The 18710-nt window shown below is 43.3% G+C and overlaps 1 protein-coding gene across 1 annotated transcript in view; it reads left to right on the top strand.

The window, feature by feature from the left end:
* Positions 1-18710, top strand: part of LOC147748519 (coiled-coil domain-containing protein 159-like) — a 190241-nt gene that overhangs the window by 104981 nt on the left and 66550 nt on the right. The window contains exons 6-7 of the mRNA XM_086962771.1: positions 91-179; positions 16024-16105. Coding sequence (XP_086818897.1) covers positions 91-179; positions 16024-16105 — 171 coding nt within the window. The remainder of the gene's footprint in view (positions 1-90; positions 180-16023; positions 16106-18710) is intronic.

Genomic DNA, 18710 nt, shown 5'->3' with positions numbered 1-18710 from the left:
ACACCACGATGCAAGCGTGGGATCCTCAGATCTGCCGCTTTAGTCTAATGCAGGCAAACAGCGCTTTGAAGTGCCTGCTCTTTATTGTAGGTGTCCTGCAGAACCTGGCAGACGATTCACAGAAGGACTTGAGAAATGAAGTGGAGGAGCTCCGACTACAGCTTCAGGCTCAACAGAAGGTAGGTGCTGCAGAGGTTAGAAGGTAGGAGTGGTAGTGGTCTGTGGAAGGCATGAGGGGGTAGATTCTAGTAAAAGGTATAAGGCATAGAGATCAGAAGATACACAGGGCAGAAGATAGTAGAAAATAGAATGAACAGAGGCCAGGCCCTGCAGAAAGTAGGTGGGAGAGAGGTTAAAGTTCAGGCAAAGATAGAGGCAGCAGAGGTCAGCTCCAGACCACCTGAAGTAGGTGTGGCACAGGTCAATGGAAGGTATGTGGGATGGAGGTCAGAAGGTACAGTGGGCAGATGGTCAAAGGACAAGGTTAGCAGAAGGGAGAACATGGCAACTCCATGCTGAAGAAGATTGTACGCAGAGAAGAACCTGGAGATCGGGAGAAGTTGCAAATGGCTGATATCAAGAGAAGGTATGAAGGGTAGAGGTTACTGGGAGTTACGCAAGACTGAGGTTACCGGGAGGTAAGCAGAACAGAGGCCAGTAAAAAAAAAGTTACACAAGTCCAGTTGACAGAAAGTATACAGTGCAGAGGTCAGACATTAGCACAAAATATGTGGGTCAGGCATTATAGGCCATCTGCAGGATAATGGGACAAAGATCACTGGAAGTCATGATGGGCAGAGGTCAGAGGTCAGCAGAAGGTACACAAGGGAGGCATCAGAGGTGAGTGGTCAGCAAAAGTCCAGGGGACACCGAGTTAGAGAGCAGCAGAAGTTTCAAATGAGCAGGAGCTTTTGGTAATATTAAAGTGCAAGAGGCACAGTGGTGTCCAATTTAGTCCCTGTAGAAGGTACACGGAGTAAGGGGTAACACATCTGCTTTAAGTACAATAAATCATGGGGTTTAGAGGTCTGCTATAGTGTCAGAACTTAGTATGACAATTATGTATTGCAGTCAGCAGAAAACCGCAACAACAACAAGGTGGTGGATGGAATGCTTAAATTAATCTCAGCCACTGACAATCGTTCTGGGCTGCATGCCAGTCCGTCTTTTTTCACTTGCCATGCCACTCTAGACAAAGACCAACCGTATGCAAATCAGTACTAACCCCGTTCTTGCTGGGAGTAGTTTGTCCCAAACTGCTAGGTGAAACCTCATCCAGAAGGGACCTCCAGACTGGACTTACCCTACTTGAAGTGTGTCAGTAGGCTATAGCTAGAGTCAATATCACAGTGAGCAAGGATCAATGCCTGGGCATACCTGTCTCACTCCGGGTGCCAGCTGCAACTTCACAAGTTGATGGATGGAGTGCTTGAATTAATCTCAACCACCTGCAGCCCCTTGCCCCATGCCATTGTTTTTAACACACCAAGCAATTCTAAACAAAAGTCCACCTTATTATTATTATTATATTTATTTTTATAGAGCGCAACAGCTACCCTAAGGTTTCCCGGCGCTAAGAAAGAGGCTGAAACAGGTAACAAGGGGAAAGGGACAGTTGAGCAGATGAAGTTTAGTTATTGGTTAAACAACCATGTCTTCAGGTTCTTACGGAATTGCAAATAGCATTCATTTGTGCGGAGTTGGATTGGAAGGGAGTTCCATAACAAGGGGGCCAGATAGGAAAAAGAGCGACCTCCTTGTCTAACTCGATTGATCCTGGGTACCTGGAACTTATGTTGAGTCGAGGAGCGTAGAGTTCTAGTAGGGACGTATTGTTTAACCAAGGAGCTCAAATATGCAGGGGCCTTACCGGCCTTAATTCTATGCATGAAACATAGAGCTTTAAATTTTGCTCGTTGTTCAATCCGGAGCCAATGGAGACTCCGGAGACCAGATGACGTAGAGGATCTTTTTGGTAACATGCATATCAGTCTCACAGCTTCATTTTGCACTGTTTGGAGTTTCTTGGTAACATCCTTGCATACTCCCAGGTATAAGATGTTGCCGTAGTCCAGCCTAGAAGTAATTAGAGCATGGACTACAGTTTTTAGTGTATTCTGGGGGAGCATCCACCTGATTTTCCTTAGCCACTTGAGTATGGTAAAACACGTAGCTGCCACTCTGACCGTTTGCTGTTTCATAGATAGGTTTTCATCAAAAATGATGCCCAGGTTGCGAGCATTGGTAGAGGGGGTGGGTGTCGGCCCCATCTGAGAGGGCCAATGTTGTGGGCCCCACAAGGAGGTTTGTTTTCCAAATAAAAGTAATTCCGTCTTTCCTCCATTGAGTTTTAGCTTATTCTCAAACATCCAATTGGCAATGTTGGAGAGGCCCAAATGGAGGGAAGATGGGTTGGAATGTGCATTTGCCGAGAGTGAGTAAACAATCTGGGTGTCGTCAGCGTATGAGTAAATTGTCAACCCAGATTGTTCGGCTAAACGGGCAAGGGGACTGACGTATAAATTAAATAATAAAGGGCTGAGTATCGAGCCCTGGGGAACCCCATAAGGTTGATTATGGGGTTGAGAAGAGGATGTGGCCGAAAATACTTGAAAAGTTCTCTCAGAGAGAAAACTACTAAGCCAAGCCAGTGCTGGTCCTGTGATACCATAGGTTTGCAAGGTGTTAAGGAGGATGGTGTGGGAGACCGTGTCAAATGCGGCACTTAAGTCGAGTAATATAAGTGCCACGGTCTCCCCTTCATCCACTTGCCGACGTATGGTTTCAGAGACACCAAGTAAGGTGGATTCCGTTGAAAAACCTGTCCTAAAACCGGATTGGGATGTGTGAAGAAGGTGATTGGATTCTGTGAAGTGAGTGAGTTGGGAGACAATATGTTTCTCCAAAATTTTGGAGAAAAGGGGCAGCAGCGAGATTGGACGGAAATTAGAGGGGTCGTTTGGATCTGCGGTAGATTTCTTTGGAAGAGGTGAGACCATGGCATGTTTCCAAGCTTTAGGGACTTCAGCCTCTCTCAAAGAACTGTTCAGAAGCTCTAAAATGAGCGTGAGGGAAGGGGTGTCAAGTGAAGGAAGGATTTGGGGGGGGAAAGGGTCAAGGGGAGAGCCAGACTTAATAGTTTTTATAATTTCGTGTAATGAAAACAAGTTCAGGGGGACCCAGTTGGTTAGAAGCTGGGGGTGAGTGGCTGAGACGGGGTGATTAATAACTTTTCCTGATTTGGACAAGCTTTCCGGGGAGTTCGGGACTGATGGAGGACTATTTGGGTCTTTGAACTCCTCATAGATTTTGTCGATTTTATTTTGAAAGAATTCTGCCAGAGCATTGCACTGTGCAGAGTCTAGGGAGGGTGCTTTTGGTTGGCAGGATGAACCAGATAAATCCCGGATGATTTTAAAAAGTGATTTGGGCCGATTTTGGGCATTTTCAATAGTTGTTTTAGCAAATTCGGCTCTAGCTAATGCACAATTTGCATGGTAGTTCAGCAGGGCTGCTTTATATAATAATTTTTGTGCGGGATCATAGTGTGCACGCCATCTGCGCTCAAGATTTTTACAGGTTGTTTTTTCCAGCCTAAGGGCATCAGTAAACCAGGGAGCAGGAGGATGGAGTGGAGTTTGGTTTATATTTTTCTGTGCAAATCAATACTGACTCTGCTCCTCATGGAAACCCTCTGTCTCGAACTGCTAGGTGAGACCCCCTCCAGAAGGTACCTCAAGAAGCCCTAGGCTGGTTTTGCCCTTCTTGGGACTTGCCAGTAGGACCAAAAGTGATTGGCATATGGATAGGTCTAATCTGAGGTGGCATGGTTGGCAAACAAATGGTGGACTGGGATGTGGCCACAAGTAATTACTAATGGCTGATAAAGTCACACATTCCATCCCATTTCTGTTTGCTTCAGTGCGATGAACTAAGTACAATGGGTATTCCTAGATATGGGACCCATGCTTACTGTGACACAGGAACCTAGCTGAATCTGATTGAATAGCCCCCACTAGGGTAAAACTGTTCTTGGGCTGCTTGTGGTTCGGTTCCTGAGGACCTGGCTTGGCTGTTTGAACTCTGCTTTTACTACTGGAGCAGGACCAAAACTGATTTTCATATGGCTAGGTGAACCTAAGGGGAAATGGTATGCACAAATAGTGGACTAGGATGCAACCTGAGTAATTTCCAGTGGCAGGGATTATTTCAAGCATTCCACCCATTGTGTTTGTGATTGGGTATGCACAGACGTAAGTGCCATGCTCACTGTGCCTCTAGAACTAAGCTGCACCTTACTGAAAAGCCCCAACAAGGGTGAAAACAGTCTGCTTTCTTGTGTTCCATTGCACAGAGGACTTGCTTGGCAATTCAGGCTGGACTGTTCCTATTGGAGCAGGGAAAAGACTGATTTGCATAATGCTGAATCTAAACTGAAGGTGGCATGGTGGCCAAACAAAATGTGGACTGAGTTGCCACCTGAAAAATGACCAGTTCCGGAGATCAATTCAACCATTCGACCCATCACTTTTTTGTTTACTTTAGTGCACTGCCCTAAGTGTGACTAATGTGCCAAAATATTGGCCCCTTGCTCACCATGCCAATGAAACCATGCCGCACCCAAAACTAGGGTGAAACTGGCCTTGGGTTGCTTGTGTTGAGATTCACAGAGGACATGGATTGGTAGTTCAGGCTAGACTGTTCTTACTGGGGCGGGACAAAGACTGAATTGTATAATGCTGGGTCCAATCTGTAGTGGCACGGTGAGCAAAGAAATGGTGGACTAGAATACGACCCATATAATTACCAGTAGCTGAGATTGATTCAAGCATTCCTCCTGCATTACCGGTAGCTGAGATTGATTCACGCATTCCATCCCTCACTTTGACAGTTATGCCTAGATGATGATCTTGTGCTCACTGTGGCCCTTGAACCAAGCTGTACCTGACTGAAGAGTCCCAACTAGGGTAAAACTGTTCTTGGGCTGCTTGGGTTCTGGTTTAGAGAAGATCTTACTTTGCACATATAGGACCTGGCCCTTTCTGCAGAGCTATCCACAAACGTTTGCCTTCCTGCGCCAATTTTTCTTACCTTCTTTTTGTTGGCTTTAGGGCTCTGAACACTTTACTACTGCTAACCAGTGCTAAAGTGCATGTGTATGATTGGTTTACACCTGTTTGGTATATTTGATTTACCTATATGTCCCTTCTAAAGTGGTATACCATATACTCAGGGCTACTACATTAAATGCTACTAGTGGGTCTTCTTTAGCACTGTTTGGGCCACCCACAGAAGTAACCTTTCAAACTTGTTTCAGGCCTGCCACCGCAGGGCCTATGTGCGCAGTTTACTGCCACGTCAACTGGCATTCAAAACTACTTGCTAAGCCTTTCATTCCCCTTTTATTACACATAGGCCATCCCTAAGGTAGGCCCTAGATAGCCCAACGGGCAGGGTGTTGTGTAAATAAAAGATAGGACATGTGCCTTTATTTTCTGCATGTCCTGGTAGTGACCCACAGCCAATTTCGTTTTTCACCACTGTGAGGACAACTCATCTCATAGGCTAGCATTGGGAATTCCATTATATACTTTTAAGTGGTAATTCCTGATCAGAAAGGAGTGGCATTGGCATGTTTGGTATTATTACAATGGTAGTGATAAATCCTATTTACTGGTAAAGTTGGATTTCACATTAATATGTTAGAAATGCCACTTTTAGAAAGTGGACATTTCTCTATGCTTGTAACTCTTTGTGCTTTGCAACCTGTCTCCAATACATGTCTGGCCTGGGTGACAGCTATACTTTGTGCATTCTCTCTAGACAGCCATAACACAGGATATGCTGGGTGTGATAAGGGATATAACTGCATACTGATAACCTTCCTGGGCAGGGAAAAGGAGAGGTGGTTCACACTTATATCTGAATAGGTTGTGTCCTGCCCTCACCCAAAGGGCTGATTTACCCCCTACTGAGAGCCATGGCTGGGCTGAAAGGGATCTTTGTGCACTTCTGTGGGTTCCTTTGAAGTCACACCCTACATCTAAGGCATTTGTGTAGTATAAGTACCGGGGCTCTGACCCCATATCTTTAGACACTGCATGGGACTTTTAACCAGCCCCAGCTTGTGCTATATCTGCACATTGCCAGGACTGCTGTGCTGCCAGGAGAAACAGCCATTCTTGCTACTTGCTTTGCTGTCTTGGCCTGCTACCTACTGACTACTGGGCTGCAGGAGGGACTGCCACCTTGCAAACTGCCTTGATAAGCTGGCCTGCTACCTTCTTCCTGCTTCTGCCCCAAGTGTTCTCCAAGGGTTTGTTGGCTTGCTCCCTGTTCTGTGGGAATCTCAGGGCCATCAAAGATTCCCCTTTTTCCTCAACTTCCATGGCACTTGGAAACCAGTGAGTCCGGCTATTGAGGTCAGCAGAAATCAGCGCTTCATTCTGTTTGGTAATAGTGCTTCGTTTCACCTGAGCACCAGCATTATAGCATGGAGTTGTATCTGAAATGGTGCCTCGGGTGTGTACCAGCGAGAGTGCCGCAGTTTTGCCAGATGCATTGCCTGGGCAATGGGGGAGACACCCCCATGACATTGGTGGCCCGGCCATTCTGGCAGAGGAAACCGACGCAGCACTTCTGCCGCAGCCCAGAGTGAGGAGCAAGAGTGCCGGCTCGGGGATCTTTCAGAGAAACTCCCGGACCACTGAAATTGCCTCAACAAAGCCAGTGCAGACCAGCGCAGTCCACCTGTCACCACGCTGCTTCAGAGGGAAAAGAAGGTGCTTTCTTTGCAAATTAGAACTCTGATGGTCCAATCACCGATGCCCGCACTTGCGGTGATTGAGCTGTTCAAAGTTTCCCCGATCCTGGTGGGACCCACACAAAAGCTCTCGTGTAGTACCTCTGGGATCATTGGTTTAGACCCTGAATGGCTGCAGCTGATTAGAAACCTACCATCTCAGAGGGGCCGACAGGAGACTCCCCCAACTCCCTTTTTAGGAATGTTTGTGCACTGCTTTGATGCCCCCTCCATGAAGAAGTTAATTTGCTTCTCTTTTGTGCCCATGTAGGGACCCTGAACTACCCAGAGCGTTGTTACTATTGTTCATCGACGCCCCAAGAATTTTATTTTGTTGGTCTCCACACAGCATTATGGAATCGCACTGGGAAGTTACCATAAAGATTCTAATAGAAGTACAGGGGTTTATGTAACCAATGGTTACTTTAGGCATTTAATGTGATACTTATTTAAATTGCATAACTTGAAAAGTCCCTACAAGTCTTATAAGGATTTAAAGTGATATTTGTTAAAATTAACCCTCCAAGGGTAATTGTTTTGATCTTGCTCTCTTCAGAAGAAGGAGTACTGTTTGTAAACTTATATATCTTGCCACTGGTACCTTGTATTTTTGAGGTTTTGGCCCCAATGTGTTTAAAATATAGAGAATAATATTTATAAAACCCTGTGTGGAATCTCTTTTGTGGTGAATTCATTGTGTCAGCGCGTTGCAAAAAATGCTTTACACATTGCCTCTGGCGATAACCCTGCCTGCTCTGTGCCAAGCTACCAGAGGTTGAGCACAGGGTATCTTGGAGTGTAACTGACTTGCCCTGACTAGAGGGGTGGGCTCTGCCTTGCTTAGGTGCATATCTTAGCCAACCAGAAACTCAATTTCTAACAGCAGTTTATGCTGAACATTTCTTATTGGAGGTGGAGCATGACTGATTTTGACATTGCTCGGTCCAATCTGAGGTGGCATGGTGGGCAAAAAAAAGAGGCTAGACTGGGACGCAGCCCTTAGTATTTACTAGGTGATGAGATTAATTCAAGCATTCCACCCATCCCTTTTTTGTTTACTTCATTGCAGTCAGCAGAACGCACTGGGGCTGAATGGGGTTAGAAATCTGTCCCCTTACAAAAAGTGGTATAAAAGATCACCTTTATGATCAGTTGTTAAAGGGCAGATACAGGTACACGGGTGAGAAGTCACTGAACGCTACAAGGGCAAGATGGGGTAAAATGCTGCTTCAAGCCTTGAATAAAGTAAGCAGATCCAGGTGAAATGTCAGCTTTTGTTACCACCTAAGCAGGCCCAGCAGAAGATACCTTAACCGAAGTTAACTTCAGGTAAAGAGGCAGGTAATAGAGATCAGGTTCAGAACTAGGAGGAAGAACAAGTGACAGAATTTAGAGAACTGCTTAAAGTAAAAGAGGCAGTCCAGGTGTTCACAGACCCGATCTGGACATTATGGTATCTGAGATCACCTTCAGGCCCAGAAGAAGGTACAAGGGTAGAGATCAGCAGAAGGTGTAACAGGAAGAGTGAGGTCAAAGGTCATCATTTCAGCCTGCACTAGGAGTGCAGGGATACTGTGGTGTTTCTGCCACATGTTCAGTGACCCTTTCTGGGAGCTATTGTCTTCAGGGTTAGCGGACAGAGGTAAACCTGAATATAGGGGTGCCTTTCATTTCCTATTGGAGAGTGGACAGTAGTGACCAATGGCTTGCTAGAGGAACTCTTTGCCATGTCTGGAAGAGAGGCATAATATTTTACACAAGGAGCCACAAGAAATTCTGTCTCCTGGATAACGTTTTGGATAGTAGGCATAAGAGGATTGTGGTCAGCCCTTTTTCAAGGACATGAATACTTATCTTCGATATTTATGGTAAATACAAGCCAGCAAAAAGCCATTCTGCTATAAGTCATTCAGCTTTAGCACAACAGTGTACCCATACACTGTAATATTGAAATATATTCACACGTCTCTGTCCTATTCACATCTCTATACATGACCCAGACTCCAGCCAATCGTAACCTACCTCCCCCAACTATTCCTCTGCCTCAAGCTTCCAACTGTCAGATTTTCTACCACATATTCAGTATAAGGAACCCTTTTACAGCTCTTTTGATTTCGAGGTTTGGCTGGAATCAAGGAATCTTTGTTTAAGGCTTGTAAAGCCTGTGGAAATATATATATATATATATGTATATATATATATATGTATATGTATATGTATATATATATATATATATATATATATTGATGAGCCACATCTGAAGTGCCTGTATTATTTATATCTGGACCAAAGGCCACCTGAGTGTGTCATGTGTGAGACTTTTTCAACAAAGACTTTGAAGGATCGCGTAAGATGTTTAGCCTTTACAATTTTGGAGAAAAAGATGGATATGGCTTCTTCTAAACAACAAGGTGAGCCTTCAACAGCCAGTAAAGAGGAGTTGAGCAAAGTGACTATTAAGCAGTCTAAAGGGCCCTCAGACCCTGCCAGTAAGGGGCACACTACTGGTCAGGTGCATTCTGGAGGAGAAAGATGCAAGGAGCATTATGTGCAAGAAGCACTAAGATAAGAGTGTTATTTCTAGTGATAAAGGGATTGCAAATGAGAGGCCTAAAGTCACCTCAGGGACTGGTAATGAGTCATCTTGGAAGGCCGGTAAGGCATAGGTGAAGAAGGACTCACTGTGGACAAATAAAAAATGAATTTCAAAAGTGCTGATGTCAGCAGCTTGTTAAAAATTGGTTTGGAACTGTCGACAAAGACTCCACCGTCAATTAAATTACCATCAACGATAACATCACTGTTGACGAGGAGAGTACCGTTAACAGGGTCTTCACCATCGACAAGGGAACCATTGATAATGGACATGTGATCAACATCGTAGAAGAAGTTGACACCTATACTGTCATTGACGGAAAAGAAGACTATAGTGAATACTCCGTCAACAAGGGATTTGATAAATCAAATGAAGGACTTCAGTGGAGAAGGGCCACAGGAATAATGAAGAGCAACTCATCCTGAACAACTGAATATAAAATACATTGATTATGATGACAATGAATATGGGGGTCAGTAGGGATGTCTGACACAAAAATAGCAATGGTCGGCAAGAGCGTTAGATAATGAAAAGAGAAAGGATGAATGGGTTCATCCATCACAGAGGCTGGTGCAAGTTCCACTGTAAATGCTCAATTATTTGCAGGATTCGATTAGTGATATCAGTAGGAGGCTTCCACCACCAACATAGACTGAACTGTGAACTGGAATGTTAGAAACACTTCAACCACTGAATTTGCATCCAATGGAGCCGCATGGTCAAATTAAAAAGAAGACTATTTTATAAAGGGAACTAGGTAAAGATGTAAATGAGGATTTAATGTTTAAAGAGGAAAATAGACAAGGGAGTCAGGGAATTATGTTGTTGGTGTAACTTGACCATTGACTCCAGATAATGATGATCATGATGAGGATGTTGATAGGTAGGATAAACAAGGACCTCCTGATGATGATGATGATGATGACTCATATAGTTTCAAAAGGTGCAACCCCGGAACCAGCGCACAGAAATTCCCTGCTGGATAATATTGGAAGGTTTCATGCTCTAATCGGAAAAGCATGAGCATGTTTTAGTCTTCCTACATCTGAAGTGAAAACAACATATTTTCTATTTGATTTTAAGGAGAAATCACAATGGAGTGCAAGTTCTATCCCTGTATTAGAACACCTGTGTGAGGAAGGTCGAACCATGATGGGATATCCAGCAACGGCGTCTGTACATTTAGCAAGAATCAACAACAATTCAGTGCAACGGATACTGCAGATTGGCCGCTTTGTGAATCAGGTAAAGACATATTCATTGTTTTTGGCAGAAGATAGCAGAGGCCAAGAAATCCATTGACTCCTTGTACAGCTTCAAGTGATAAGGAAGACAGTTAGTGGGGCTCAATGGGAAAGAGTAAATGTGTTTGCTGCTGATGCTGTTAAAATTGCAAATGCATCAGCAATTGTTGCAAGTTATGACACACAACTATGGTCTGACATGGCCCAGTATATTGAAGTACTGCCTGAAGAGGATAAGGAGCAGGCAGGAGCAATATTGAAGGATGGTAAGCAAGCATCCGTGACATTGATGGATGCTGCAATGGATGCATCTACATATGCATTTAGATAAATAGGAAATGCCAGTGTCATGAGGAGGTCTGGCTATCTGGAGTACATGCTATTTGACAGGAATAATGACTTTGGAAAAGGTGGGTGAAGCATTTCAGATACAGTATACGCAACCAAATAGAGGGTTAAGAAAACAATATCTAAGAAAAGGTCAAAAACAGAAAGGATAATTTTTTAGGCAGTATGGATAATTTGGTTGGTATAGCACGTACGGCCAACAAAGACAACAACAACAACAGAGAGTTATGAACAAGATAGGCATAAGAGAGGCAACCAGACCTCCAAAGTCGAAGCAAACGGAGGAAGAGCGTGACTTGACAGCCAGCATTCACTCATAGATTCAACTGTTAGTGGTAGGAAGAAGACAGCATTTTTTAGAAGAATGGCAGAAAAAACCAACGGACAGGTGGGTCCTAGATATTGTGATACAAAGACATATGTTGTAATTGCTGGAGAAAACCCCATCTCTACCACCAATCCCAGAGAAACACAGACATTGAAGCAAGAGATATTAAAGCAAGTAAAGAAGGAAGCTTTCAAGAGAGTACTGTAACACATGATTCACATGCTAGTTATGAGTGCACCATCAGCTTTTCTACTAAGATTAACCAGGTAGGGCCCCTGTCTGCCGCTGTCACGAGGGTGGGGGAGGGGGTTGGGAGTTGGATTGGGGAGGGGACTTAATTCCCTAGTTGGGATGATCATTAGTGTTGTTTATTTGTTATGTAGAGTATAGGTCCTACGAACATAAAAATATAAACTGCATTTGCACTGTTGTAATAGACAAATAGTACGCTCACGTGATGGTGAGACTGTCTGTGAACAGGATATGATATGTGGACACCACAGACTGTATACTGCAAATTGTATGTGCATGTCCTTTGTACCTGATACAGTAGAAGCGGTTTTAATAAAAACAAGTTTTAAAAAAATCCAGAGAGTACTGTTACAGGAGACGAACACAGGGTTCTACTCAAGGTTCTTTCTTGTATTAAAACCAAATCTGGAGATTGATGCCCAATATTGTATTTTAAAGGGCTGAACAAGTTGAAAAGGAAAAAGAGTTTCAGGTTGGTCACATTTGGAAGAGATGTTGCCCTTTATACAGAAGGGAGATTTCATGTAGTTAATAGACTTAGAAGATGCTTACTTCAATTAACCAATTTACTAAAGTCACAGAAAATATCTACACTTTATCTTGAATGCCCTTCCATTTGGACTGAGGTCAGCTCCTCAAGTTTTCACAAAGTGTGTGCCTCTAATAGTGGCATACATAAGAAGAGCGGTAGGTATGGTATACCCCAACCTGGAGGACAAGCTTGTGAAGCAGGCAATCTTCAGAGTGTGAAGAGTATGACTAGTTTCACAATGACAACACTCTCGAGGCTAGGATAAGCCATCAACGAAAAACAAAATTCTTTTCACAGCCAAGCAGAGATCTGGTGTTTTTGGGAGCAAGAACAATGACAGCGCGAGGGATGCAGTCCCTTCTCAGCAACGAGGCAGCAAGGCGAAGCAACAGGTAGCTATTTTGTTGGGAACGCAAAATCTTTTGTGGAGATTGCTCAAGGTAATTATGGACCCCTGACTGGTGGCCTTCAGAGCTAGGAGAGGCACCTTTCCCAAAAAACTGGGCCAAGAATCTAGGCAGCAGGATTGATAATAAGCTATCAATGGAGGAGCTGGTGAAGACACTGTCAGGCACCTGTTTCGGAACCATGTGGATGCTTAGAAGGATCTTCCCTTGGATCCCACTTTCGGCAAGAAAAACCCTCATTCAGTTGCTCTTGGTCAGTCGACTGGATTATGGCAACTCTTTGCTGGTTGGAATAAGGGAAGACCTATTATCAAAATTACAGGCGGTGCAAAACACAGCAGCCTGCCTCGCCCTCAACAAACTTGCGCGCACCCCTTCTTTACCTCTCTTACGCCAACTACATTGGCTTCCTATTAGGAAACGAACTATTTTCAAGATGCTATGTATGGTCTTCAAGTCTCTACAGGGGAAAGGCCCAACCTACTTCAAAAAGAAACTGGCCCTGTATCGTCCCATGCGTCAGTTAAGATTCAGTAACCGCAATCTGCTCTGCACGCGGAGAATAAACAAGGCTAAAATGGGTGGTCGAGTTTTCTCTCATCTAGCTCCCAGCAGTCTTCCAGAGGAGATCTGGGCCTTTGCCGATCTGTCTCGATTTAAGAAAATGCTCAAGAACTGGCTGTTTTAGGATTATTCTGCTCATAGGTATTCTCTTCTCCGGCGCCGAGAGATCCCCCTGGGGATGATTTGTTGCGCCTAACAAATTAGTGTTATAATAATAATAATGCTGGGAACAATGTCCACCTGCATTCAGGTGATACCATACTGTCACCTCCAAATGAGAGTGATTCAGCGACAATTAGACGAGCAATGGCAGCTGGCACTTGGAGAATGGGATGATGTAATCAGAGTACCACTTCTCATGAAGAAGGCTTTGCAGTGGTGGATGAAGGAAGAGAGCATCTTCAATGGTTGTGTGTTACAACCAGAACAACCATATGGCTGACAATGGAGGCTTCTCTAGTGGGATGGTGAGAAGATTTAGAAAAGGTTCACATGAATGATGAATGGTGTGTGGACAAAATAGGAAGAGTGTTTGCATATAAACCTACTGGAGTCTAGAGTAGTAAATCTAGCACTGAAAAGCTTTTTTGCCCATAGAAAGGAATCGGCATGTCATGATCAGAACAGACAATAAGATAACAAGGAATAAAATTTGAAAACAAGGTGCAACAAGGCCAATTGTTCTTTCAAAGGAAGCTCAGGATATTTGGAAATTGGCAACAATGTGGAGCTCTCAATAGAACAAGTTCAATGGATGCACAGTGACATAGCAGATCAGCTGAGCAGGCAGTATGCAGACACACGAGCGGAAGATAGACGACAAACCGTTGAAAATATTTCAAAGATGTGGAGCGCCAGAGTGAAACATGTTTCCCACCAGGGGAGGCCTTAGGCATGTGCAAGCTGTGCACCTGCACAGGGCCACCAAACCCCAGGGGCCTCCACGCCAATATATATCCTTAATGTAAAAATCCTCTGAGGATGGATACATATTTGCTTGGCGGTCCCTGGCAGGGATTTGGCAGCCTCCGGCTCTGTTCCACTTCCTAACACCCTGCCCCCCCCCCCTCCTAAGCTCCGGGTGGCTCCGCCCTGCCCGGACCCTCCCTTCCGGGGCCCCCTACCTACGCTCCCTGCCTAGGGCCACCATGAGCCTAGAGCCGCCCCTGTTCCAACAGATCAGAATTGCAAATGTGAGAGGTTTGCAGGCAGATGTTTTTTCCCAGGCACCCCTGAAGATGCTTTTACAATAAACTGGACTGGGAAGTTTGTGTATGCATTCCCACCACTTCCATTAATATGGAGAGTAATATGCAAAACGAGGAGAGAGATGCAAGTTGAATCCCTTGGCACCGGTGTGGGCTTGTCAGCATTTGTATGCAGATCTACGGGAATTAAGTATAGCCTGCGTTGTTCGAGCTAGATATCAACCTACTTTCGAAGAGCGAGGCACACATTTTTCACCACAACCCAGAGTAACTTCGCCTAACAGCATTGCTCATCAGGACTTAGAGTTTGGTCATCTAAATATTGCTGTGACTGTAATAAAATGAAAAGAAACCTGAGCATTGTCAAAGATTAGAACTTAAATCTTAATCGGAAATGTTTCGTGGTGTGTGCACGAGCAGAGAAGTTAGACCCATTGAAGTTGGCACCACATTAATTTGTGCCCTTTCTTATTGCATCTCCCAAGATCAGTATTCTCTTTTAAGTCAGTTAAAGTCCATTTAACCACAATTTCAAGATTTTTAAGATCTACAAATCAGGTGACATTGTATTCATAAAGCTGCCAACCGCATCGCTCCTCTGTGTTCTGCTGCTTCCTTGTCCCAGCATGCACAGAGGCAGCATCACGGACTCCCTGTGCAATCCCCGCACTGCTATGAGAACAGGGTTGGGATTGGCCTGAGCGGGCTCGTTCAGGAGTCTGTACTGTTTCTCCAGCTGGGCTGTTCAATACCGGTACAAAAGAGGGTGGTGATGGACGGAGCATCTGAATCAATCAAACACTCACACCCAGTCAAAAGATCTGGGTTTAATCCATCACCGTTCTTTAGCCCACTCTGCCACCCCAGTTCAGTCCATCACCACCCCCTTTAGGGCTGTTCAATACAGCCCCGGTTGGAGAAACCTAAGTGCCCATGTGTGTTTGAGACGGTCAGTCAAAGACACATGCACACATATAAGTGCAAAAACCAGTCCCCCTCCCTCCTCCCATGGCCCGGCCCCGCCCCTCACTGCACACGCTGGCTCAGAGCTAGCAAATGAAAAATAAAACGATTTTAGTAAATCGTTTTATTTTTCACCTGATGGCTTTGTGCGTGTGGGGCGAAGCTATTGCGGAGGAGCCGCCCCTGTATAGTATAAATGGTACTGCTTTGATAAACTGAGATCAAGCATGTGAATCTATGAAACATCCAATGCTGGAGAAGAAATATAGTTACTTACCTGTAAGTTTGGTACTCCGACATTGGCATCATTCATAGTTTCCTATGCAGCCCACCCACCTCCCCTTGCTAAAAGGCTTAATGTCTTTATTGTTAGACACGCACAATATAGAACATCTGGCAGTTGAAAGACACAGGCAGGGGAACATCTGGGTGAGGCTGGAGCTTGAGCCATGTTTAATGATGTAGATAGGATAGACAAGTTTGAATGTAATTCTACTGAGTGTATGGGTCTGCTGCTGCGTTTTAGTTGTTACGAGGGTTCCCAGTCTGACGACGGGGAAGGATTCAAGCATGTGAATCTATGAAAGGTGGCAAAGTTAGAGAACTGGAGTTACAGGTAAGTAACTTTATTTTTTATACGTATTGATTATATACACATTTTGCAGTGTAGTGATAGGTCGCATGAAATATTATTGTGGGTCAATATTTTCAATCTCAATATAGTGATCCACAACAGTGCTAACGCCACTCATAGTTCATGTCCGTTGTGTCATCCTGAGGTGGTGGAGTGCCTGAACCAGTCCATTTCCATGCTCCAGCAAGAAAGTTGCCAGCAACTTCGCAAAATTCAACGTCTGGAAGGTAAGTGCCATATCCCAACCACACACTGCACTACTGTCCTCTCCCCAAAACCATTGCACTCATGGGTTGGGAAAAGATTTGTATGTCAAACACTTTGTCAATATATGCACCTATCCTCAATCTGTTTACTGTGGTCAGGGCTGAAGGCCACTGTAGGCAGCTGTCTTAGGGCCCACCCAAAGAAAGTCATTTGATTGCAAAAAAAGGGCTTATATATAGCCCTGATGTTAGGGGTATCGAGAAAAACCAAACAGCAAATCATCTTTTTAGCCCAGGGTACTTCAAAATGTGCTCAAAGAGTAAGAAATGGGCAAACATAGTCTCAGAGGTCTGGCTCTCCAAGGCATCCGGTATTCAGAGAAGAACAAAGCAAATGCTCACCTTGATTGTTTTTATAGTTAATAATCATCCAGAGACAAACACATGGACCCTTTTTAGTTGTTTCCAAATTGGGAGTTTTGTTGGTTGGATTTCAGAACTGGAGATCTACTTGGATTTTAGATTTGGAGTGGCGATTGGATTGCAGAATAAAAACACCAGTTGGGTTTTACATTGAGGAGCCGTTAAATTTAAGATGTGGAGCCTGTTTGCAGTTTAGATTTGGGGAGCTGGTTAGATTTCTGACTGAGAACTGGCTGAATCTAGATTCTGAGCTCTGAATGGAGTTTGGATTCGGAGCACTAGTTGGATTTCAGAATTCCTTCACTGGTTCGATTTCAGATCAATTGCTGTGCCAATTGCATATTTTAAGCTCTAGTTGGATTTCAATAGCTGTTGGTAACATATCATTATCACAGTTTAATTACTTTGGGATGCAAAAATCCTAAAGTAATAAAGCAAGGACATCAGGTACATTAAAAATTGGTAAGTTGCAAGTAAATATTAAAGGTGAAACCAAATAGTGATATATAAGTTAAGGTATAAGGGAAGGTGACAGGTTAAAGAAAAGTAAGTATTAGGTTAATGGAAGCCTATCCTCCTCATGGTAAGAAAAGAAAAAAGGAAATTCTAAGATTTCCCTTACCAATCCTGATTTTAAAGCCCAGGAATGTTTGTATACCTAATTTTAAAATAATAGCAGCCAGGGATTAATTACACATGATTAATATCGAAGTGATTCATTTTGCATAGACAAACAATTGGAAACAGGAAACTTGAATTGGTAGGTTTTAAATTTATAACAGTAGCTGGATGTTAGGTGTGGAGAAGTGGGTGAATTTTAGGTTTGGAACACTGATTTGATTTCAAATTTAGGCCACTAGTTGCATTCCAGATTTAGAGCAATGGTTGTGTTTTAGATCTAGAGCACTGGTCGTATTTCAGATTTGGAGTTCTGGTGGAATCACGCAATTACCTCAGTTTAATTAGTTTGGGATACAGAAAGCAGGACATTAAAACTCCAGAAGAAGAAATAGCACTGAGTTAAGTACTAAGGGTTAAAGGTAATGGTAGCAGAAAAGGTAGGTTAGATTTTAAGGAACGATATAGGTTGAAAAAAGAAAACGGAAATTATTAGTCTAAGGGAATAGAACCCCCACAATTAGACAATTATTTCAAAGATCCAGATTTAGAAGTCGTTAAGTTATTGTAAAATTGTTTTAAACAACTATAATTCGGAGATTGATCACCCTAAAATTATAATGATGCTTAATATGTAAGTGATTAATCATCCTTTGACAAAAACGTAGAATCTTGCTATTTGTAGTCCAGATTTGGAGTTCCGGTTCTATTTAAAATTTGGAGCTTGGCTCAATTTCAGATTTATAGTGCAGGTTAGATTTCAGATTTAGAGCAGTGAATGAATTTCTGATGTGAAATTCTGTTTGGTATTCAGAATTGTAGTATTATTTGGATTTCAGTTTTGGAGCAAGTTTTGGCTTTCTGATTGAGAGAGCTGGTGGATTTCTACTTGCAAGCTTGTTGGATGTCAGATTTGAAGTGGTGAATGGATTTCAGATTTCAAGCAGTGGTTGGATTTCCGGTTTGGAGAGCTTGAAGGATTTTAGTTTGAGACCTGGTTGGATTTTAGTGTTTAAGGTGACTTTGCATTATGTCAGTTTATTTATTTACATTGAGATACAAAATAATTCAGGTTCATTAAATTGGAACAGCATAACCATTGAGAGGGAAAAAAGTTCAGCTTTATGTGGGTAGACAGTAAGGATTAAGGGAAGCAGCAATGAAAATGGAAGTGAAAAGGATTTTTAAAAAAGCAAAAGATTAAACAGGCAAACTAGGTATTGGCCACTTACTGATAAATGCATGGGAAAAAAGGTTATTTTTCGATTTACCTTAGAATTCTTAGTATAAAAGCTCCTATATTATTGTAAAATAATTTTTTTAAGTGAAAACCCAAGATTAATCGCTTTGAGATTAATCACCCTTGATTAAATTTGAAGTGATTATTGAGCCTGAGATAAACACATGCAACTGTGCTAGTTGCGTTTCGTACCGAGCGCTGGTTGTATTCCGTATTTAAACTGCTGGTTGGGTTTCAGATTCTTAGTGCTGGTCATTATTCATATTAAGCGCTGATTGAATTTTAAATTTAAAGTAGTGATTGGATATAAGATTTGAAGCATTGGTTGGATGTCAGATCTGGAAC

The sequence above is a fragment of the Lissotriton vulgaris genome, chromosome 1_1, assembly GCF_964263255.1.
Source record: "Lissotriton vulgaris chromosome 1_1, aLisVul1.2, whole genome shotgun sequence".
Lineage (NCBI taxonomy): Eukaryota > Metazoa > Chordata > Amphibia > Caudata > Salamandridae > Lissotriton > Lissotriton vulgaris.
The sequence above is the reverse complement of the archived record's forward strand: the minus strand, read 5'-3'. Positions and strand labels throughout refer to the sequence as shown.